The sequence below is a fragment of the Scomber japonicus genome, chromosome 16 (genome assembly GCF_027409825.1).
Source record: "Scomber japonicus isolate fScoJap1 chromosome 16, fScoJap1.pri, whole genome shotgun sequence".
Taxonomy (NCBI): Eukaryota; Metazoa; Chordata; class Actinopteri; order Scombriformes; family Scombridae; genus Scomber; species Scomber japonicus.
This window is the reverse complement of record NC_070593.1, coordinates 564,009-588,844: the sequence shown is the minus strand read 5'-3', so window position 1 is coordinate 588,844 and position 24,836 is coordinate 564,009. Positions and strand designations below refer to the sequence as shown.

At 43.7% G+C, this 24,836-nt stretch overlaps 1 protein-coding gene across 1 annotated transcript; it reads left to right on the top strand.

Moving 5' to 3' along the window:
• The first annotated feature begins 1,296 nt into the window (after positions 1–1,296).
• Positions 1,297–18,826, top strand: dact1 (dishevelled-binding antagonist of beta-catenin 1). The gene is made up of 7 exons (XM_053336166.1): positions 1,297–1,367; positions 1,491–1,573; positions 1,619–1,800; positions 1,876–1,938; positions 10,813–10,942; positions 11,251–11,364; positions 16,553–18,826. Exons 1-7 carry the CDS (start codon positions 1,297–1,299, stop codon positions 18,670–18,672), a joined length of 2,763 nt encoding a protein of 920 aa, XP_053192141.1. The 3' UTR covers positions 18,673–18,826.
• The last annotated feature ends 6,010 nt before the right edge of the window (positions 18,827–24,836 follow it).

Sequence of the window (24,836 nt, the reverse complement as noted above, 5' to 3'; positions counted from 1 at the left end):
CCAACAGTGGGGACATTTACTTTATCTCAGCAGCAAAAATAGAAGAGCATGAATAAAACAGAATAAAGAACACAGACAATAAAAACAATAGTAATAAAAAATAGATAGTACCATCATGTATAAGAGTAATTTTAGTGTTGAATGATGATATATTTAAGATTTTGAAGTCATTAAAAGTGATTTATTTGTTTAAACCTGAAGCTTCTCTGCTGGTGTGAGTATGGAGGGCTTTAGGACCCTCCGGCAGCCTCAGGGAGGGGCGGGCGGAGCGTCAAGCTCACATAAATCAACACGAACAGACAGGAAGTTACAGAGATGTGCCCTCCACAATAAAATGTTCTGCATGTATAATGTTGGATTTTTTTGTTTTAAATTTAAATCGTGATGACTTAATAAGACGTGAGCTCCCCTGAAAACATGATTTCTGACTTTTTTTTGGGGGGGGGGGGGGGGGGGGAGTGGGGTCTCCAAAATATTGACAGCATGCTACTTTTGCATTTCTATGTTCCTGTATCTTCATCATCATGGATCATATAAAATGTGGTTATTGATGTAAGATTCATTCATGCATGAGGGTTTTATTTTTATTATCTCTAACTCATTCAGTCTGAGCGTTACTCCAAACTTCCTTTACTCATGTTCATCAAGGAACCCAGAGTTTTCCCTCCTGATAAACAACGAAGGGAGCTCCCCTGAAAGCCATGGCATAGTTCACACCATGAATAAATCATATGACTGACATTCCTTTTATCTGATTATGACTTTTTATTTTCAACATATTATATATTATTATATATGTTATAATAATTGGCTATTTATATTTTTGTCCTGCCTTCACATTTTCCTGTGTGTGAATTTCTGTCACATTCTTCACTCTGAACATTTAAATTCAGTCTTTTATTAACATTTAAAACAGCAGCAGTGAAATGCTCTGCAGATCAACTTTCAGCTCTGACGGAGCAGCTGAGAGAGTCCAGTTTGGGGACCTCAGAATCAGCTCTCTACTTTTTGTGGTTGATGTTTTTCTGTTGGACTCTACAGGTGAAGTCCTCCAACAGGCTCTGGGACCAGATCATTATAATAAATGTATATAACTCGTGTTAATATGTGAGAAACGTTTTTCACTCATCGTTGAATCTTTTCTTTTGGTTTCCATTTTTCTTATTTTCTTGTTTTCCTCTTCAACATGTTTTATTGTGAAGGTCACAACAGGAAGTTCATGTTCCCGTTGCTGCTAACGTGACGTTTCGGGGGGGGTGGGCGGGGCTGACCGGACCCGGAGCCTCCGTGCTGCAGATGGTCAGTCTGCACGGAGCTGCAGTAGGAGCAGCAGCATCACGGAGCGTTGCCCGACTCTCCGGTGCTCGGTACCGGATCTACCGTCCGTTGCTCCCCGGTGCATGCTGGAAGTTACCTGCACAGATACCTGATCGGACCCGGGACCCACACCGGGACCTGAAACCGGATTAACTTCACCCGTTTGTCCGCAGGAGGACCGCGAACCACCGGTTGATACCGGGAGCTGCAGAGAGTCTGAGATCCTCTGAGTGTAGACTCCGGTTCTGTAACCCGGGTCAGTTAACGGGTCCTCCCCGGTGACCCTCATGATGCTCCTGAGTCTACTGGAGAGACTCTGACGTCACACCGGGAGAGATGCTGTCCTCGTGCCGGGACCGACTGGACGCCACGGTGTCCGGTCTCGTGGAGCTGCAGTACCTGAGGAGGCGGCAGGAGCTGCTGGTCCGAGCCGCGCTGCAGCTCCAAGAGGAGGTGCAGGAGGAGCTGCAGCTCCAAGAGGAAGTGCAGCAGAGGGAGGTGCAAGAGGAGCAGCGGAGGGAGGTGCAAGAGGAGGTGCAGGAGGAGCAGCGGAGGGAGGTGCAGCTGAGCTCGGAGGAGAAGCTGCTGGAGGAGAACATCCTGCTGCTCCGCAAACAGCTGGTAGGTTCCTCACCTGTCTGTCTCATGAACTCTGACCTCTGACCTCTGTCTGCACTCTGTATGACTCAGGTGTGCTGAGAGGTCAAAGGTCAGAGGTGACGGCTGGTCAGCTGTTCTGTTTTTAATCCAGAAACAGAAAATATGACTTTTAAATCAGTCAGCTGTGATCAGGAGGCTCAGCAGCATAAATATAATGATAAAGTTATTTTAGTATGATTTATAACGTTTCCAACTATAATCACACAACAACTCACTTATACTATATGTTACTAATTACCAATATGTGATTATAAACCCAGTGATCAGTGTTTCAGACTCACTCTGAGAACATTTAGAGGTTCTATCTAGAACGTATTTTGTGCTTCAGTCATTTAACTAGTGATGACACACAAAGCAAAGAAAGACATTAAACTAGTTCATCAATGTCTGAAACTAACTAGAAAAAACAAAGAAAGCAGAAGTGATGATCTAAGTTCAACTAGTTCATTACTGATGATCATATAAAGAGTGTTTCAGTAAATATCTGTTTCTATAGTAACTAAACTAACTGTCTGCTGATCAATAACAGACTTCCAGATGTGTTAGAAGAGGATCAGAGTTGATTTATTGTCCAGATGGAATAAAGAAGATCTCTCATTCAGACTTTTTAAAGTGTTTAAACATTCAGGTTTGAGTCTGAGCTGCAGGTTGAGTGGAGGTGTGGAGGTGTGAGGGGAAGTTTATTAGTGCTGTTGAACGTAACCGCTGTGAAACTATCAGAAAATAACCTTTTATTGATCTGATTCAGCAGCTTTCTGACTGTCAGCGCTCCCTCTCTCCATTCACTCTCTAGCTCGCTCCACCACAGCTAACACAACATAGTATTCCTGCAGTAGAACAGACTCTTTGGGAGCAGAGGCTAACGTTAGCTGCTCTAGTGGGGGTTTTTTTGTTACCGAAATCCTCTGTAGTCTACTGTCACCCATCATCACCACATAAGTGGATTTGATTGGTTCGGGCATCCAGTAATTCATTTTTGCTCATTATATTGTTGCTGGTGAAGTTGACTGTTGGACCAGAGCAGCTATCAGGCCATCAGGAATTGTCCCAGTGCTCATGACCTCTGACCTCTGTCTGTACGCTATGACTCAGGTGTGCTCAAAGGTCAGAGGTCAGAGGTGACGGCTGGTCAGCTGTTCTGTTTTTAATCCAGGAACAAAAAATATGACTTTAAATCAATCAATCAATCAATCAGCTGTGATCAGGAGTTTTTTTTTATTATCGATTAATTTTCTCAATCAATCAATAACTCAGAATAATGACAGTCAGCAGATAAATCCCAACAGAGTCATGTGAAGGCTCTTTCCACATAGAGCAGGTCTAAACCGAACTCTTCAGGTTTCATTTAAAGAGACCCAACATTCCCACATGAGCAGCACTTGGTGACAGTGGAGAGAAAAAACTCCCTTTAACAGGAAGAACCCTCAGAACCAGACTCAGAGTGGGAGAACATCTGCCTGGACCGGTTGGAGTAGAGAGGAGAGAGAGAGGAAGGAGAGGAGAGAGAGGAGAGGAAGGAGAGGAGAGAGAGGAAGGAGAGGAGAGAGAAGCACATTGAAGGTCCGGGACTGGAATCTGTCATCCGGACGTCTCCAGGCCCAGATTACCTGTGAAACCAGAAAGCACAGACAACTCCGGGGAAGAAGTTTAGCTTATTGAAGCATTAATAGAACATGAATGTTAATGGATATAGATGGATGGATAGAGAGAGAGAGGGAGGAGGAGAGAGGAGCCCAGTGCATCATGGGAGTCCCCCGGCAGTCTAAGCCTATAGCAGCAGAAACGATGATGTTTTAATTTGGTGAACAGGGATGATGATGGATATGAATCATTTCATATGTTCATCTGAAATCTGAGCCGCTGACGTCCTGTCGTGTCTGAGCGGCGGTCAGCTGACTGTCAGCTGACTGTCAGCTGTGGCGTCTGTGCTGTGTTCAAGTGTTACTTTTAACACATCAGTGTGTCACTGAGCTGTGATCCTGATACCAGCTCATACTTCACTGATAAACATGTGAATAGGAGCTTTAACTCCTCCACATATAAATGATTTAATTCTTACACAAATTAATTTTGAAAGTCTTCAAATGATTAATATTTATCAATCAAAGAAGGCTTGTTGTTGATTGGCTGTGAGTCATATTTCAGCTTTATGTCAAAAGGAGACGTTTAGATTCTTCTGGGTAGAGATACTCAGAGCTCCACAGCAGCAGGTCACATGACGCTCAGCAGCTGCTCTGAGTTTCAGTTCTTCATGTTTCTATAAAGCAGATCTCTGTTTGTTCTCTTTAAACCTTCACTGGTGGAAAAGTCACTCTTCTTCTTCTTCTCCTGTTTTTTATCTTCTTGGAGGAGAGTCGAGTGTTTTCTGGGACTCATTTCTCTCTCTTTGTTTTTTTGGACGCTGTCTGTCCTGCAGCTCTAAACCTGAATCTGGAGCAGATTAGCTACCCCCCCCCCCTCTCCTGTTAGCAGTAACAAATGGAGATTCCTGCTGCTGGAAACTCTGCAGATCAACTTTCAGCTCTGACGGAGCAGCTGAGACACAAACACAGAGACTGCTCCTGGTCCTGGTTGGGTGTTGGGCTCCATCAGGGCTGTCCCTGGTCTCTGATCCTGTTTGTGATCTTCATGGACAGAGTCTCAAGGTGCAGCCGGGGGGAGGAGAGAGCCCAGTTTGGGGACCTCAGAATCACCCCTCTGCTGTTTACGGTTGATGTTGTTCTGTTGGACTCTACAGGTGAAGTCCTCCAACAGGCTCTGGGACGGTTTGCAGCTGAATGTGAGTCAGCACCTCCACATCTAAGGCCATGGTGCTCTGCCCCTCTAAGGTTTGGGGGGGGGGGGTTGCTACCCCAAGTGGAGGAGTTTAAGGATCTGGGGGTCTCTGGAGAGTGTCTGGACTCAGCCTTAGAGATCGGGTCAGGAGTTCAGACACCAGGGGAGGCTAGGAGTAGAGCCGCTGCTCCTTCACATGGAAAGGAGCCAGCTGAGGTGGTTTGGGCTCCTGGTCAGGATCCTCCTGGACGCCCCCCTTTAGAGGAGTTCCAGGTCCAACTGGGAAGAGACCCAGAACACACTGGAGGGATTACATATCTCTGCTGGTCTGGGAACAGTTTGGGATCATCCAGGAGGAGCTGATGAGCGTAGCTGGAGAGAAGGAGGTCTGGGTTTCACACTGTGAATCCTCTAAGGCTGCAGCTCATTTCAAGCTTCTCTTTTTTTATTCTTTGGATTTGGATCCAAACGGCTTCCACAAAAACCATAAAATACGCAATTTAAAACGTCACACGTCAGTAAAATAAAGATTTAATATGAACTCTGCTGCTGCTCTGTGTGTTTGTGGAGTCTGACCTCTGACCTCTGACCTCTGCCTGTAGGGCTCAGGGGTCAGCATAAATAAATAAACACTCTGTGTGTGTGTGTGTGTGTGTGTGTGTGTGTGTGTGTGTGTGTGTGTGTGTGTGTGTCTGTGACCTCACTTCCTGTTGGGGGCCCAGCTGTAGCCTCAGTGGGCGGGGCTTGTCCTGCTGTCAGCTGGTTGATTGACAGGTCAAACAGCTGGAAGGGCGTCAGTTTGTGTCTGAACATGTTGGTCATTCCTCAGAACAGCTGCTGCTCACACACACAGGGACCTCTGTACTTATGAGGACCCTCAATGCTATCATATATATATACTGGGTTAGGTCCCTTTAATCCTAATATTAAAAACTGTACTACAGTAAAGTAGTAGTACCTCTAACTGTACTACAGTAAAGTACTAGTACCTCTAACTGTACTACAGTAAAGTACTAGTACCTCTAACTACTACAGTAAAGTACTAGTACCTCTAACTGTACTGCAGTAAAGTACTAGTACCTCTAACTACTACAGTAAAGTACTAGTACCTCAAACTGTACTGCAGTAACATACTACTACCTCTAACTGTACTACACCTCCTTACACAGTCAGATCCTCACAGATAATCAATACTGAAACATATTGACAGTTAGTGTGAGGATCAGTGAGAGTGATCTCCTCTACACAGTCAACAAATGATCACTGGTCATGTATTGGTGATCATGTATTGGTGATCATGTATTGGTGATCATGTATTGGTGATCATGTATTGGTGGTCGTGTATTGGTGGTCATGTATTGGTGATCATGTATTGGTGATCATGTATTGGTGATCGTGTATTGGTGGTCATGTATTGGTCATGTATTGGTGATCGTGTATTGGTGGTCATGTATTGGTGGTCATGTATTGGTGGTCATGTATTGGTGGTCATGTATTGGTCATGTATTGGTGATCGTGTATTGGTGGTCATGTATTGGTGATCGTGTATTGGTGGTCATGTATTGGTGATCATGTATTGGTCATGTATTGGTGATCGTGTATTGGTCATGTATTGGTGATCATGTATTGGTGGTCGTGTATTGGTGGTCATGTATTGGTGATCGTGTATTGGTGGTCATGTATTGGTGATCATGTATTGGTGATCATGTATTGGTGATCGTGTATTGGTGATCGTGTATTGGTGATCGTGTATTGGTGATCATGTATTGGTGATCGTGTATTGGTCATGTATTGGTGATCATGTATTGATCATGTATTGGTGATCATGTATTGGTGATCATGTAGCAGTGTTTCTGTTTCTCTGCAGCTCAGTTGCAGGAATGCAGCACATGACCTGCGAGCAGCGCTGCATAACCCGCATGTTTTCCATCTGAAGAGGGGGAGGGTCACTGAGTGTGTGTGTGTGTGTGTGTGTGTGTGTGTGTGTGTGTGTGTGTGTGTGTGTGTGTGTGTAATGGTCTGAAATAAGCAGCAGCGTGTGTCAGCGAGTCATGGAGAGGTTTTAAAGGAACATACGTCTGTTTGTATCAGCTGATTTTTTAAAGCTGAACACAAACTTTAGTTTAGATACTAAGACGATCGGGAGACATTCCCATCAGCTCCAGCTGTGCTCTGGTTTAGTACACGCTAACATGTGTGTTTATATGTGTACACACAGCAGTTTCATTATGGTTCTGTTAAACCGCATTTATATAAAAAAAGGAAATATATAAAGATGTGTATTCTATTTTACTTTATGCATTTGTTTAATTTATAACCTTCCATACGTGTCAGTAGAGACATTATTGTGTTTAGATGTAGTCCTAGTATAAATAACTCAGATCATGAACACACGAGGACGGGACTTTTAGTTTGAAATAAACATTTTTAATCTTTTAATATGTGAATCAGATTTCAGACTTTTAATAATCTGAAGTTATTTATCTGCTGTCAGCTGGTTTATATGTAACGGCTTTTTATAACGTGTGTGTGTCGCTGGCAGCTCGGCAGATAACAGACAGACGTGTCGGTGATGGGTTAGATACAGAGAGTCAAAATGTTTCTGATTAAAAGAGACGAGCTCATGTTTTCATGGTCTTAATGAATAATCTAATAATCGCTGCTTCTCTTCTCGTCATTCACAGAAACACAAAACAATCGTACAGTCAATCGTATTTCGGTTGGTTTGATGTTCTGATTATTTTTTAAACATATTTTATATGCAAATTAAAAATGAGAATAAAAACTTATGATTGGAAACAAAAATCATCTGTCAGGAAGAACCCTGCTTCCTCTGCTGTGATTTTCAAAATAAAGCGCTCTGAAGGTAAAGTTTAGTGACGTGTCCCACAGGGCTCCACTCTGGGTCCTCCAGCTTTTGAGGTTTAATACATTTAAACACATTTAAACTGAACTGCTTCAAACTGTGCTGGACTTTTTTTTATAATTAACTATATTTTTACACTTTGAAGTAAACTGATCTGAGATTATTCAACTTTTTTTATCTCCAGTCTTCACACTCATGGTTTTCATGTGTGAATTTAAAATGCAGATTATTTTCTCAGTGAATTGATGAAATATTAAAAAAGGTCACGATGAAGACTTCAGGTTGCTTGTTTTGTGTGACCGACAGTCCAACATCGTCACATTGAAGAAGCTGAAACTCAGTAACATAAAAGAATCATTTCTATCATGGTTTGCTGATGTATCTCTGATGGAGACTTTATGTTCAGAGAGAAGGAAGTGGAAGTTGAGTTTGTGTTCAGGATCTTGTCAGAGTTTTATTTTATTGTTTAATATAAATCTGCACGTTTCCCCTCAGGCTCAGTGAGGAGAAAGTTTTCCAGTCAGGCTTCACACACAGAGAGCTACGTGGCTCAGAGCTGATATTCATCACTGTCTGATTACACAATCACTGAGCCATTTATGTTCCCGGCTTCATATCTGTGTGAGCTCACATTCTCATCTCTGCTCTGCATAAAAACAAGACGCTGTCTGGACTTCAACACGCAGCAGATCCAGACAGGAATCAGGAGAAACAGAGCTTTAAAACCTCTGCAGCTGTTTATATTAATCTGTTAGTTTCATGTTTGTCTGAATAAGAATCACTTTAATATTAAAGCCTCAAGTCAGTCTGCAGATAAAGACCCTAACCCTAGCTAACCGTATATAAAGTAGTAAACTAGCTAACTGTATATAAAGTAGTATAAACTAGCTAACTGTATATAAAGTAGTATAAACTAGCTAACTGTATATAAAGTAGTGTAAACTAGCTAACTGTACATAAAGTAGTATAAACTAGCTAACTGTATATAAAGTAGTATAAACTAGCTAACTGTATATAAAGTAGTGTAAACTAGCTAACTGTATATAAAGTAGTATAAACTAGCTAACTGTATATAAAGTAGTATAAACTAGCTAACTGTATATAAAGTAGTATAAACTAGCTAACTGTATATAAAGTAGTGTAAACTAGCTAACTGTACATAAAGTAGTATAAACTAGCTAACTGTATATAAAGTAGTATAAACTAGCTAACTGTATATAAAGTAGTGTAAACTAGCTAACTGTATATAAAGTAGTGTAAACTAGCTAACTGTATATAAAGTAGTATAAACTAGCTAACTGTATATAAAGTAGTGTAAACTAGCTAACTGTATATAAAGTAGTATAAACTAGCTAACTGTATATAAAGTAGTGTAAACTAGCTAACTGTATATAAAGTAGTATAAACTAGCTAACTGTATATAAAGTAGTGTAAACTAGCTAACTGTATATAAAGTAGTGTAAACTAGCTAACTGTATATAAAGTAGTGTAAACTAGCTAACCGTATATAAAGTAGTGTAAACTAGCTAACCGTATATAAAGTAGTGTAAACTAGCTAACCGTATATAAAGTAGTATAAACTAGCTAACCGTATATAAAGTAGTGTAAACTAGCTAACTGTACATAAAGTAGTATAAACTAGCTAACTGTATATAAAGTAGTGTAAACTAGCTAACTGTATATAAAGTAGTGTAAACTAGCTAACTGTATATAAAGTAGTATAAACTAGCTAACTGTATATAAAGTACTGTAAACTAGCTAACTGTATATAAAGTACTGTAAACTAGCTAACTGTATATAAAGTAGTAAACTAGCTAACTGTATATAAAGTAGTATAAACTAGCTAACTGTATATAAAGTAGTGTAAACTAGCTAACTGTATATAAAGTAGTATAAACTAGCTAACTGTATATAAAGTAGTATAAACTAGCTAACTGTATATAAAGTAGTATAAACTAGCTAACTGTATATAAAGTAGTATAAACTAGCTAACTGTATATAAAGTAGTGTAAACTAGCTAACTGTATATAAAGTAGTATAAACTAGCTAACTGTATATAAAGTAGTGTAAACTAGCTAACTGTATATAAAGTAGTGTAAACTAGCTAACTGTATATAAAGTAGTATAAACTAGCTAACTGTATATAAAGTAGTATAAACTAGCTAACTGTATATAAAGTAGTGTAAACTAGCTAACTGTATATAAAGTAGTATAAACTAGCTAACTGTATATAAAGTAGTAAACTAGCTAACTGTATATAAAGTAGTATAAACTAGCTAACTGTATATAAAGTAGTATAAACTAGCTAACTGTATATAAAGTAGTATAAACTAGCTAACTGTATATAAAGTAGTATAAACTAGCTAACTGTATATAAAGTAGTGTAAACTAGCTAACTGTATATAAAGTAGTATAAACTAGCTAACTGTATATAAAGTAGTATAAACTAGCTAACTGTATATAAAGTAGTATAAACTAGCTAACTGTATATAAAGTAGTATAAACTAGCTAATCATAATACTGCAGTGCTTTTACTGTAATACTTGGACTATATTGTGTATAATGAGCTGCTTTAGGTCAACATCAGTGTTAAAACAAACAGATTTAAACCAGAAATGTGAAGAATAAGTTTGTTAATATTATTATGATGTTTCTGTGAGCAGTCAGACGATGTTGATGTTTGTCTGCAGCTTTAAAACAGCGTTCAGTGTTTTATTGGTTTTAATCTGGAGTCAGACTCTTTGAACGCTGCTGTCAGCTCGTCTCCAGACTGCAGGACTGTTCATGTTTATCAGCAAACAGGAAGTAGTGTGACTGTTCATGTTTATCAGCAAACAGGAAGTAGTGTGACTGTTCATGTTTATCAGCAAACAGGAAGTAGTGTGACTGTTCATGTTTATCAGCAAACAGGAAGTAGTGTGACTGTTCATGTTTATCAGGAAGCAGGAAGTAGTGTGACTGTTCATGTTTATCAGCAAACAGGAAGTAGTGTGACTGTTCATGTTTATCAGCAAACAGGAAGTAGTGTGACTGTTCATGTTTATCAGCAAACAGGAAGTAGTGTGACTGTTCATGTTTATCAGCAAACAGGAAGTAGTGTGACTGTTCATGTTTATCAGCAAACAGGAAGTAGTGTGACTGTTCATGTTTATCAGCAAACAGGAAGTAGTGTGACTGTGTTTGTGTTTTATTAGAACTGTCTGCGGAGGCGGGACGCTGGCCTCATCTCTCAGCTGCAGGAGCTCGACCGGCAGATCAGCGACCTGCGATTGGACAGCGAGGCGTCACATGACCAGCTGGAGACGGACAGCCGACCCAGCTCAGGTACCAGAGACGGTCTGAGGATCAGCAGCAGGCTCACACGCAGGCCGGCTGCTGATCCTCCAATATCTTTTAATCTTTTCTCTTCCTGTTTCAGATGTTTGATCATAATGTGTCAGAGACATTTACAAAAGTTCAGCCAATCAAATGTGACTTTGTGTTCGTGTCCACACTGAACATGTAAAGCTGTGAGAGTCAGAGAGAGAAACCTGATTCATTTACAACTAGCTCAGATATCATCTATATAATGATCTCTATAATGATCTCTATAAGTGCATCAGTGAGCTGATCATGTGACTCGTGTCCGTCAGGTTTCTACGAGCTGAGCGACGCAGCGTCCGGTTCTCTCTCCAACTCGTCTAACTCCGTCTTCAGTGAGTGTTTCTGCTCGGCGGCCGACGCTGACGGACGTTTCCCCACCTCAGGTACCATCAGCTGTTTGACCTATGACATCATCACATAGACACGTCCCCACCTCAGGTACCATCAGCTGTTTGACTTATGACATCATCACATAGACACATCCCCACCTCAGGTACCATCAGCTGTTTGACTTATGACATCATCACATAGACATATAAACACTCCTCCTCCTCCTCATTCTTCATCATCAGGGCTGCTCTTCTCCTTTTGGTCACTTTACTGTCTAAACACAGACACACACACACACACACACACACACATTTTTGATTGATCAATTTAATTTCAGACTTTTAATTTTTGATTCATTCAATTCATTGATTGATTCGATAGGATAAAGGGGGCTGACGTGTGTGTGTGTGTGTGTGTGTGTGTGTGTGTGTGTGTGTGTGTGTGTGTGTGTGTGTGTGTGTGTGTGTTGTTGTGTGTGTGTGTGTGTGTGTGTGTGTGTGTGTGTGTGTGTGTGTGTGTGTGTGTGTGTGTGTGTGTGTGTGTGTGTGTGTGTGTGTGTGTGTGTGTGTGTGTTGTTGTTTGTTTGGATATCAGGACACGTGGGGAGTGTTTCACTGCTGAAGGTTTAAACTGTCACAACTCAGACCATCCTGCTACCACACATACACACACACACACACAGACACACACACACACACACACACACACACACACACACACGTTTGTTGGTATTTTAATAGGTCGCCTGTCTGCTGGTCAGGCTGTCAGCTTCAGTCTGAGTCAGATGATATAAATGAGACACAGCAGCTGACGTCTGATGAGTATCCACTCAAACTGTGTCTGTGTGTGTGTGTGTGTCTCTGTGTGTGTGTATGTGTTTCTGTGTGTGTGTGTGAGAGTCTGTGTGTGTGAGAGTGTGTCTGTGTGTGTGAGAGTGTGTGTGTGTGTGTCTGTCTGTGTGTGTGTGTGTATATGTAGTAGTTAGTTTTTCTAGTTTAGTAGATAAATCTAAACGTACCTTCAGGATGAATCTGGACACAAACAGGAAGTGAAAGCTACAAACATTTCTCGTGTCGGGGGTAGAGCCCCCCCCCCCCCCAGTAGAGGCGTGTGTAGGTGTATAGAGGCTCAGTCCTCGCTGCTGGATCCAAATCCCGTACCGAGCAGTCCTATCCTGCGTGTCATTCCCCCATCCTCTCCTCTCTGCCTCCTGTTTCCTGTCTCTCTCTACTAACCTGAACATTAAAGGCAAAAAGCCCCAAAAATATACTTTTTTTTATAAATTTAAAAAAACCCATTTCTCGTGTGACAGCAGGAAACTGATTCATTATAACGCTGCTAACGCTTTGACTCATCAGGAATGTTTCCCTCGTGTTCCTGCTGCTGTCACATGTCTGCACGTCTGTCACGATAACAGCACCATGATGATCGCTGCTTCATCCCCTCACACACACACACACACACACACACACACACACACACACACACACACACACACAACCTCACAGACACACACACACACACACACACACACACAACCTCACAGACACACACACACACACACACACACACACACACACACACACACACACACACAACCTCACAGACACACACACACACACACACACACACACACAACCTCACAGACACACACACACACACACACACACACACACACACACACACACACACACATACACACACACACACAACCTCACACACAACCAGGAACCAGGAGCCCTGACAGTAACTCAGACCAGCTCACATCTAAATGATTAGATTTTTACTGACTGATCATCAGCTGTGTGACCGTTACCATGGACACAGCTGGAAATATTAAAGCTCTGATGTTAAACTGTGGAGATAAAAAGCTCAGTAATAATAAATGTTGGTAAGATGATGAATTCATAAATGAGTTAAACTAGATTTAAAAGCAACATCAGGTTAAAACAGCATCAGGTTTAAATTCAGACTGAACTCCGCAGCAAGACATCATGGAGGTTACGACCACTTCAATATAATCAATATATTAAAAAAAGATCAATAAGAGAGATTTGAAATGACATTTGACCCATTTTATACCAAAAGACTGAATGCTCCTGAACATGTCAAATGGTGTAACCACAGTAGAATGATAGATATTAAATATGTGATCAGCTACAGTGTGTTTAAGTGGACTTATACTAATAATGACTTCATTTAAAACATGTAAATGTTTCCTGGTCTCCATGGTAACCAGATGAAATGTAATATTTAGAACAATAGTATTCCATTAGCTTTATTTAATATAAAAGTTATAATGTAAGATCATGCCACACTAGTTGATATGGTGTTAGGTAGGAAGGAAGGAAGGTAGGAAGGAAGGAAGGAAGGAAGGAAGGAAGGATGTAAGATCATGCCAAACTAGTTGATATGGTGTTAGGTAGGAAGGAAGGAAGGTAGGAAGGAAGGAAGGAAGGAAGGAAGGAAGGAAGGATGTAAGATCATGCCACACTAGTTGATATGGTGTTAGGTAGGAAGGAAGGTAGGAAGGAAGGAAGGATGTAAGATCATGCCAAACTAGTTGATATGGTGTTAGGTAGGAAGGAAGGAAGGAAGGAAGGAAGGAAGGAAGGATGTAAGATCATGCCAAACTAGTTGATATGGTGTTAGGTAGGAAGGAAGGAAGGAAGGAAGGAAGGAAGGAAGGATGTAAGATCATGCCTAACTAGTTGATATGGTGTTAGGTAGGAAGGAAGGAAGGAAGGAAAGAAGGAAGGAAGGAAGGATGTAAGATCATGCCTAACTAGTTGATATGGTGTTAGGAAGGAAGGAAGGAAGGAAGGAAGGAAGGAAGGAAGGAAGGAAGGAAGGTGTTTTATTAACTATTTACTGTTTTTAAGCAAGTTGAATTATTTGGTACAAAGTTTTTATGGTTACACCACTTAGACATTTTTACCATAATCCTCTAATATATTCTCTCTAAATGGATTAAAAGCAGAAATTTGATGCTGGGTCCACAAAAAAAGAAAGTGTGAAGTTATTCATACGTTTATTTTCACATTTTAACCCTTTAAATTTAAACTAAACCACATGGACACTAACAAACATCACTGATCCATTTATACACTCACGTAACACGATGAAGGATAAATGTGGAGAACTCTGCAGGAAACAGGAAGTGATTTCAGACACAGCTTTACATTCAGTGTGGTTTACATAAAGATATCATCAAACCATAAATCAGAGAAGAAGAAGCTGCAGAATCATCAAGTTTCAGTTTTCTTCAGTAATCAGTGAGTCAGCTGGTTCACGTCAGGATAATAAACCAGAGAGAAAATCCGTTAATATGAACTCGAGTGATTATTTTTATTGAGCTCAAGCTTCTGTAATTTAATCTGATCTCAGAACAAACTGAAGCTTTTTTAATCAGTCTGTAAAAACACATTTCCTGAGGTTTATTTCCACAGTCTCAGATAATAACTGAGTTAAATTATCTGTTTATCAGCATTCAGCGAAGCTCACGTCAGCTATTTGTGTTCTTCCACGTCCATGATGCACAAATTTTAACCCTTTATTCTTCTTCTTCTGTAAATATCCCAAAATATCCTTCCTTCCTTCCTTCCTTTCCTTCCTTCCTTCCTCCCTGCCTTCTTTCTTCCTTTCTATCTCCCTCTTTCCTTATTTCCTCCGTCCTTCCTTCCTTTCCTTCCTCCCTCCCTCCTTCTCTCCTCCCTTCCTTCTTTCCTTCCTCCATCCCCCTTTCTTCTTCCTTACTTCCTTCTTTCTTCCCTTCCTCCCTCCCTCCTTCTCTCTTTCTTTCCTCCCCCCTACCTTCCTTCCTTCCTTCTTTCCTCCGTCCTTCCTTCCTTTCCTTCCTTAAATCGACATAACTTGCTTTTTGCTAATTCGTTTAGCGTTGTTAGCTTACTATCCCTTTCTGATGCTATATTGTCACTCTGTTAGCTTCTCTTGGTGTTAACTGCTTAGCGTGTTAGCTGACAGATGCATGAATGCACATAGAGCAGGGGTGTCAAACATGCGGCCCACGGGCCAGATACAGCCCGCTGAGGGGTGCGATCCGGCCCACTTGCCATCCAGTGCTTTATTCCTTCCTTCCTTCCACCTGTCCTTCCTTCCTTTCTTCCTTCTGTCTTTCCTTCCATCTGTCCTTCCTTCCATCTGTCCTTCCTTCCTTTCTTCCTTCTGTCTTTCCTTCCATCTGTCCTTCCTTCCTTTCTTCCTTCTGTCTTTCCTTCCATCTGTCCTTCCTTCATTTCTTCCTTCTGTCCTTCCTTCCATCTGCCCTTCCTTCCTTTCTTCCTTCTGTCCTTCCTTCCATCTGTCCTTTCTTCCTTTCTTCCTTCTGTCTTTCCTTCCATCTGTCCTTTCTTCCTTCTGTCTTTCCTTCCATCTGTCCTTCCTTCCATCCGTCCTTCCTTCCTTTCTTCCTTCTGTCTTTCCTTCCATCTGTCCTTCCTTCCTTTCTTCCTTCTGTCCTTCCTTCCATCCTTTCTTCCTTCCTTTCTTCCTTTCTCCCTTCCTTCCTTCTGTCTGTCCGTCCTTCACTATCTCCCTTTCCTACCTTTCTTTCCTCCTTCCTTTTGCCTGTCTTTCCTTCCTTCCCTTTTTATTGCCTTATTTCCTTCCTTCCTTCCTTCCTTCCTTCTTACCTTCCATCTTTTTAATGATCCGACCCACATGAGATCAAATTGGTCTGTATGTGGCCCTTGAATGAAAATGACTTTGACACCCCTGACATAAAGTAAATGGGATTAAATTGTGCTTGGCCCCCCCCCTCCCCTCCTTCACCCCACCATCCCCCCCTTTGCATGCAGCTCCTGACATCATATCATTTTCATTTCATATCCAGGACCAGAGGTGAATATGAAGAGTTAACAGAGCGCAGCCTTCACTGAAAGAATGTTCCACTTACTAATGCTTACGCTGCGTCCGCTAACCAAACACAATCATTACCACATTCATCAGGACTGCTCTGCTAGGAAACAGCTCTGATCTGACTTTACTTCCTGTCAGATGTTAACATTAGGAAACTTCTTCATGAAATAAACTCAGATCCATTCAGTCTGTTTATGTTTCAAACTGTGAAATGTCCAGCAGCCTGGCTCTCAGCAGCTCTGCGCTCCCTCACTGTCATGCAGAAGTCATCCCACGGCCAAAAATAACAACTGTGAATCTCTGAAATCTGCAGCTGTGTGTGGACGTTTCCTGATGTGAAATACTTTGTGTTTCTCCCTCCAGATGAGCTGGCCAGCTGTTTGGAGTGTGACGGTCTGGTTGGAGGACTATGTGATGACTCGTCTTCTTCTGGTACTGTCCGCCGCTCGCTCTCGGCTCCTCACCCTCCCACCTTGGACACCGTCTCCTCAGTGGCCTCGTGTGACTCCCAGTCGAAGTACCACTGTGACCTGGTGGCCCGAAGCGGCAGCGACGTGTTCCGGTACCCGAGCCCGCTGCATGCCGTCGCCGTGCAGAGCTCCATCTTCCTGCAGATGTTGGCGAGCGGAGGACACAGCAGAGATGAAGGGACTCTGAAGAGCAGGGAGGCCGGCGGTGAAACACTCAAACCTGAACCTTTCCCTCTTCCTGCTCCTTGTACAGCTCCTCCTGTACCTCAGAGCTCCTCCTGGCCGCCCCCCTCGTCCTCCTCCCAAACCCCCTCCCACAAGCGTCTGGACAGCTACATCTACAGTCTGCTGCAGCGGAGGACTCAGCCCGTCAGGACCAGCAGACCGCGGACCAGCATCAGCACGGATCCGTCAAAGAGCATCCTGAGGCAGGCCAGCCTCTGTGTGAGGCAGGTGTCTGGTCCCAGTTATTGTTCTGGTTTAGGGACTCTGAGGGGATCTGAAATCAAACCCTGCTGGGCAGTAGAGGCTGCTGCCACCTCGTCCCCTCAGAGGCAGTGCTCTGTGGAGAGTAAAGGCGAGGATCAGGAGGCTGATGATGTCTTCCATGGCGGTGACGTTGACACAACACAGAACGGATTAAAGTTTAACAGCAGTGACCAAACCGGCATCCAGACTCTCTGCTCTGTCACCAACAAGGACACTAACAGTCTGCTGAAAAGGAAAAGCAAAGGTCTTCTTCCTCCTGCAGGCGTGTCTGCGGCCACCCTGCCTAAAGACTTCAGGGAGCTGGGTAGTCCCAAAACTACTTCCTGCCCTAAAGAAACCAAACAGCCGTGTGAGCACGACCCTCACCTTAAACCGCCTCTGACTGTCAAAACACAATCAGATGCTACGAAGAACTACTCCAAGCCGCTCCAAACTGTCCAGACTGAGACAGGTGATAGATCGGTGCTGGAGCTCGCCAGTGTGGAATCTTCCTCTCAGAGTCAGGAGGAAGGAGGAGGAGGAGGAAGTCACATGGTTAACGCCAAGTACATTCCCGCCCAGCGGCAGCATGTCAGAGTCTGCAAAGGTGGCAGCAAGAATGTCAAAGTAGTGAAGGTGAAGAGTCGGGTGTCTGAACACAACGAGCCGACGTCAGAGAGGAGAGGCGATAAATCTCACCACAGGTCCGCTTCAAAAAAGTCTCGGGTGTTAGAGGACGGAGGCTCCGCCCACCTAAAAGTCTACAAGAGAGCAGCTGGTGGTGCGTCGGGAGCATCCTCCTCCAGAATCAAACGCCTCCCTGCATCTATCCCAGAAGGCAAAGTCCTGGACAAACACAACACATCGACTCTGAGCAGCGTGCGGTCAGGTGTTTCCAGGCACCATCACCATGGAAACCACCATCACAGCAGTGGCAACCACCATCATCATGGTCAGTCCCATCATCACGGACGCGACCATGTTGTGGTTGTTGCCAAACCGAAGTACAAGCGAAACGATTACCGGCGGTTACGAGCGATCATGGAGGTCCCGTACGACGAGGCGTTCAGGCGCGCCCAGCGGCGGCAGAGGAAGGAGCTTCTGAACCATTCTGCAGCCGGTGGGTTCCTCCCCTCCGCCGAGCAGCTCAGCAGCCCCTACTCTTACGTGGCAGGAAGTGACTCGGAGTATTCAGCCGAGTGCGCGTCCCTCTTTCACTCCACCATCGCAGACACCAGTGAGGACGACAGGTCCAACTACACCACCAACTGCTTCGGAGACAGCGAGTCCAGCGAGGAGGAGTACGTGGAGGAGAGCACCACAACGAGTGATACGGAGGAGAGCGGAGGAGGGGGAGCTGGAGGTGGGGCAGGTGGGAAGGGCAGGGGGTGGAGCCAGTTAGGGGCAGCTGGGACCAGGGCAGCGGGGCAGGAAATGACTCCAGCTCAGGCAAAGGCTTTTGTTAAGATCAAAGCGTCTCACAACCTGAAGAAGAAGATCCTGAGGTTCAGGTCGGGCTCGCTGAAGCTCATGACCACCGTGTGAGTCGACTGGACCAGAGCCATATCTGTTGGGGTGCCTTACCGATGCACTTCTAGTGTACCTGAACCAAACCCCACTGTGAACCAAACCTAATGAACTGACGGTGGTGGGACCGGTTCTGCTTGGTACACTTCTGTGGTGGAAACACTTTTCTACATTTGACATTTAAACCAACTACAGACTTCTTGAGCCGGAGTGATGAATCATCCATCTTTGTAAAAGCATGTGTGACATTGTTCCAGGCTGATCCCCAACAAGAAAACAAATATCACTTTGACATTTTCCTTAATTTAGTGGCTTCTACATATGATGCATGTTAGTCTTCATTTGTGAGTCCGAGGGTTGATGTATACGTTCTCCAGCCGAGTCCGTCTGAACAACCCGCTGTGTGTCGCTCTTCCATGTTAAAGTAAAACTCTAAAAGGGAACAAGAAGGAATATTATGGTTTACCTTCTCTGTTGTTAGTAACAGAACATTTATGTAAATGTGACGTTTTGGTTTTCAACCTGGAAATTTGAGGATTCAGCTTCAGTTTAAGTTTAACTTGTGAAAGCCGCAGCACTGAGTTGTTCATATGGATTCTGCTGGTAAACAGCAACAACACAACTCATACGTCCAAAGTTTCATACCAAGCTCTTTAAATCAGTTCAACATGGCAGCCCAGACAGTAGACTAGTATCACTTAGAGATGTTTGCACACTTTTTAGATTTTCTGAATGTCATCCTGTACTTCAGTCGTTATGTCTGTGATCACATTATCTCTGTTTCTATATCTAACAGCATCCAGCTTCCACTGAACATGAACTCAGCATTAGATGCTTTTTGGGGATCTACTGTTTGGTTTGGAGTTAGCCAATCAAATTGGCCTCCCCCCCCCCCCCCCCCGCTCTCTTTCCTGGCCCAGTAAGTGCCTCGGCCGATGTAAACCTGGCTGTCTGCAAGACTTTAAAAGAGGAATCAAGGTCTCAGTTTGCTTCAGATCAAATGTTCGTGCCATGTCAGTGTTTCTATTAAAGGCAAAGTAAAAACAAACAAAGCTTGTCATCCACTGCCTCCCTGACGTCTCTCTAACAAGCTGGATTACCAACCAGGCAGGTTAGACCAAAGCCCTGAGGCCCCAGACCTTCAGGGAGCTTCAGGGAGCTTCAGGGAGCTTCAGGGATCCCATGTCCCCAGGTTTTAGTTTGTGGAGAGTTGCTTCCTTAGACATGTGCTTGATAATATGAACCACTAAATCACAATTTAAATGGTGAGTCCCCTTAAATGGATCCTGGGAGAACTCCACCAGTTTCCACATCACAGTGAGTCCAACAGTGATGTAGAGGTGCAGTGATCCAGAACCCAAACCTGGTTTTAATACCTTTAATGCTTCAGCTGACATTCGGCTCACTTGGTGCAAAACAATCTCATCTAATGATCAAACGAACTGAAGTGTAGAAACACTGGTTGTTGGAGGGTTTGAGTTAAATGGGTTGAGGTGAGACGGTCAGACCTCCACACAGCTGACCGATCACTGATCAGGATTTGTCCTTAAAGGAAGCAGAACTGAGACCTTGGTGTTTCTGGTAGCGGGGCTTCAGTAGGTTCTTCAGACCGTTGTTGGGAACGTTGTAAAGATGGTTCCTCAGGTTCTTCATGTCTCTGGGTTCTTACTGAAAGGTTCTCCAGGTGTGGGGTTGAGGGTTCAGGTGTGCTCTCCTTACTTCCTGCACTTTGAGACAAACTGTCAGCAGACGGGACGGACGCTGTTTCTCTGTCGTTTGTTGTGTATTTATTATCACGTTAAAGTTAAAACATCTTTAAATGCTTCTTTTCTATCCGACTCTTCTGATTTAAGTTGTTATTTTTTGATGAAAGCTATTTAAAACCTAATATATTTGCTTGGTACTGAGCTGCACCTGATATAACATTTATACACTGATGTGTCTTTCTTTTTACCTTAACCAGTGTTGCTATGGTAACCTGTTATTGCAGCTTGTAGACGTTTAGGCTGAATGATGCTGATGATCTCTGGACGTCTGGGACCATTTAGCAGAAAGTTATTGACGGATGTTTCAGTTGTTTTGTTCCTAATTAAACTCCATGTATAATCTAACTAAGCTAAGTCTGGTTTTAACATGTCTCAATCTTTATTTATAAAGCGCCAAATCACAACATTATCTCAAGGCACTTTCCACATAGAGCAGGTCTAAACCGAACTCTTCAGGTTTCATTTAAAGAGACCCAACATTCACACATGAGCAGCACTTGGTGACAGTGGAGAGAAAAAACTCCCTTTAACAGGAAGAACCCTCAGAACCAGACTCAGAGTGGGAGAACATCTTTTAACAGGAAGAACCCTCAGAACCAGACTCAGAGTGGGAGAACATCTTTTAACAGGAAGAACCCTCAGAACCAGACTCAGAGTGGGAGAACATCTTTTAACAGGAAGAACCCTCAGAACCAGACTCAGAGTGGGAGAACATCTTTTAACAGGAAGAACCCTCAGAACCAGACTCAGAGTGGGAGAACATCTTTTAACAGGAAGAACCCTCAGAACCAGACTCAGAGTGGGAGAACGTCTTTTAACAGGAAGAACCCTCAGAACCAGACTCAGAGTGGGAGAACATCTTTTAACAGGAAGAACCCTCAGAACTAGACTCAGAGTGGGAGAACATCTTTTAACAGGAAGAACCCTCAGAACCAGACTCAGAGTGGGAGAACATCTTTTAACAGGAAGAACCCTCAGAACCAGACTCAGAGTGGGAGAACATCTTTTAACAGGAAGAACCCTCAGAACCAGACTCAGAGTGGGAGAACGTCTTCTCTTACATCAGATCCAACTAAACAGTTTCTACCAATAATATCCCAACGTTCATCCATCGCTCTTTAACTTCAGATTCATTACGACACTTTTAAACATTCATCAAAGAGTCGTTTGATCTTAATCTGGTTTCCTGTGAGCTCTTCATGTGTTCTGCTCCAGATATAAATACCTTCCACGCTGAGCTCCAGCTGTCACGTGCCGTCTCTCTGTTCACGGCTATTTTAAGTTTCCAACGTCTCTGAGCTTCGTTCTCCTGTTTGAGTCCGTTTAACCGACAGATTCCAGTTTGAGTTTAAAAACCTTCAAAAACCATCAAAACCATCAAAACCATCAAAACCATCAAAACCTTCAAAAACCATCAAAAACCTTCAAAACCATCAAAACCATCAAAACCTTCAAAAACCATCAAAAACCTTCAAATTAGGGCTGTCAAACGATTAATTTGTTTAATCGAGATTAATCTCAGAGTTTCCATAGTTAATCACGATTAATGGCGTTTTGAATAGCATGTTTAAAATCCTGTTATTTTCCATTTGAAGGCAGTTTTAAGCCCATAATGTAAAGCATTTCTTACCAGAGTGTCTTAACTGGGAATCAATCACGGCTCTGCTGCGACTCCCACACTCCAAAATGGTCCTTTGGTGGAGCTGAGGCTGGCTTGGCTGCACCTGGGTGTTTAGCGTGGAGGTGCTAACTCAAACTCCACGTACTCCGGTGGTAGTTAAACTCCGTTTGACACAGGTTGCATTTTACTTTTGACTTGTCAACTGAAGCGTCTGGAAGTGTTTTAAAGTTAAACAAGCCGTTCAAAAGTCCAGTAGCTCTCTTACTTTCCATCAGCGCGGTAGGTTTACTGCAGGAGGCCACTTCAAAGCATAGCGCTACAGCTAGAGGAGCCGTCTACCAGAGGGAAGGAAAGGAGGGAGGAAGGAAGGAAGGAAGGAAGGAAGGAAGGAAAGGAAGGAAGGAAGATGGAAGGAAGAGAAGACAGGGGGGAAGGGAGAAAGGAAGGTAGGAATGACAGATGGAAGGAAGGAAAAGAGGGATAAGAAAGAAGAGAAGACCGGAGGGAAGGAAGAAAGGAAGGAAGGAAGGAAGGAAGGAAGGTAGGGAAGAGAAGACAGGAAGGAAGGAAGGAAGAGAAGACAAGTAGAAAGGGAGAAAGGAAGGTAGGAAGGACAGACAGAAGGAAGGAAAAGAGGGATAAGAAAGAAGAGAAGACCGGAGGGAAGGAAGGAAGGATGGAAGGAAGGAAGAGAAGACAAGGAGGAAGGGAGAAAGGAAGGTAGGAAGGACAGACAGAAGGAAGGAAAAGAGGGATAAGAAAGAAGAGAAGACCAGAAGGAAGGAAGGAAGGAAAAGAAGACAAGGAGGAAGGGAGAAAGAAAGGACGGAAGGAAGGAAAGGAGGAAGAAGGAAACTGGGCCGCGGTAGGTTTACTGCAGGAGGCCACTTCAAAGCATAGCGCTACAGCTAGATCTTTAACATCAGTGTGTCGTTGACCGGCTTTTTGTCCACGCTGGTTGCCCGTAGCAACCGTCGCCGCTCAGCCCGATCACAAGATGTTTAGATGTGTGTTAAGCTGCGACACACACACACACACACACACACACACACACACACACAGAGTCACACACACACACACACACACACACACTCCTGACTCTTGCATATTTCTCTCAGCTCTGTGAGGATTAACGGTCCAACGGCCGCCGACGCTCAAACCAACGAGCTTCACCTCCGTCTGCATCTCACCGTCTCATGGTCAGAGTGTGTGTGTGTGTGTGTGTGTGTGTGTGTGTGTGTGTGTGTGTATGTGTGTGTGTGTGTGTAGTTGTGTGTAGTTGTGTGTATGTGTATGTGTGTGTGTGTGTGTATTTGGTGACTTTAAGTGAAAGTTGAGGAATGTAATCTGCATCTCTGATCTGATTTGTCTGAAGTCGACGCTTCAACCTTCCTGTCTGCTCACATCTAACCCTCCTAACCCCCCCCCCCCCCTTAACCCCCCCTAACCCCAACCCTAACCCCCCCTAACCTTAACCCCCCCCCCCCCTTAACCCCCCCTAACCCCCCCCCTAACCTGGTCCAGGTGTGAACAGGAAACCAGCTGCTCTACTTTTGGTGGATTTGGTGAGTCCTGAATGACTGGAAGCATGAATGAGAGTTTTACATCACTGAAGACTAACCCCCCCCCCCCCCCCCCAACCCTAACCGTACCCCGCCCCCCCCCCCCCCCGACCTACTGACTGAAATGATTCAATCTGGACTAAATTCCTGATCTGCATCCGTCTTCTTATCCGGGTCTCATCAGGCTGAGCACTGAAACCCAGACCTGGAGGATCCACAGCTGCTCCCAGACCTGGTCCTGGTCTTCAGGGTCCTGGTCTACAGGGTCCTGGTCTTCAGGGTCCTGGTCTTCAGGGTCCTGGTCTTCAGGGTCCTGGTCCAGCTGTCTGCCTGCAGGGTCCACAGATGAGACGGAGCGGAGGAGATGTTCACCTTGTTTTACCTGATGAAGAGTTCCTGTGTGTGTGTGTGTGTGTGTGTGTGTGTGTGTGTGTGTGTGTGTGTGTGTGTGTGTGTGTGTGTGTGTGTGTGTGTGTGTGTGTGTGTGTGTGTGTGTGTGTGTGTGTCTTTGATGACCTCTTTAAGTCAGTCTGAATCTCTGAATGGTCAGTCTGGCTGGAAACCCCACACCTCAACACATATGGTCCTACAGATGGTCTCACACACACACACACACACACACACACACACACACACACACACACACACACACACACACACACACACACACAGCTCCCAGAATCCTTTGCGCTGAGATCACATTCAGGTTATTTCTGTGTGTGTTAACATAATGAATATAAAGGAGGTGAACTGACAACAAGGTGATCAATGTGCCGGAAACTGCTGACTGTGTGTGTGTGTGTGTGTGTGTGTGTGTGTGTGTGTGTGTGTGTGTGTGTGTGTGTGTGTGTGTGTGTGTGGTCTCCTGGGAGTCGTTCACACTCGGTGGACGTCCCTCCTCCTCGTCTGTTTCTCAGCTGAATGGACTCAGACTTTGTCGCAGTGCAGCAGCTTCCTGTTATAATACGATGACATCACACGTCACACCTTAATGTACCTGCTAGTCACATGACCTGCTAGTCACATGACCTGCTAGTCACATGACCTCTCATGGTTTATTGATCTTACCTTTTATAGAGGACGAGAACATTGACAGGAACAAAAGAAGTGAATTAGAGTTTATTATTTATTTGATGAACAGTGGAAACAGATGAAAGGTTATATAACACGTTTCACACATGAACAGATTCTAGCGCCGCGTAACGACTCAGACCCTTAAAATCACCTTAAAGG

Coding starts and splice junctions, on each gene's coding strand:
- dact1 (XM_053336166.1), top strand. CDS start 1,297: ATGGTCAGTCTGCACGGAGCTGCAGTAGGAGCAGCAGCATCACGGAGC. Junction 1,574..1,618: donor ACTCCGGTTCTGTAACCCGG/GTCAGTTAACGG, acceptor GATGCTCCTGAG/TCTACTGGAGAGACTCTGAC. Junction 11,365..16,552: donor CGGACGTTTCCCCACCTCAG/GTACCATCAGCT, acceptor TTCTCCCTCCAG/ATGAGCTGGCCAGCTGTTTG.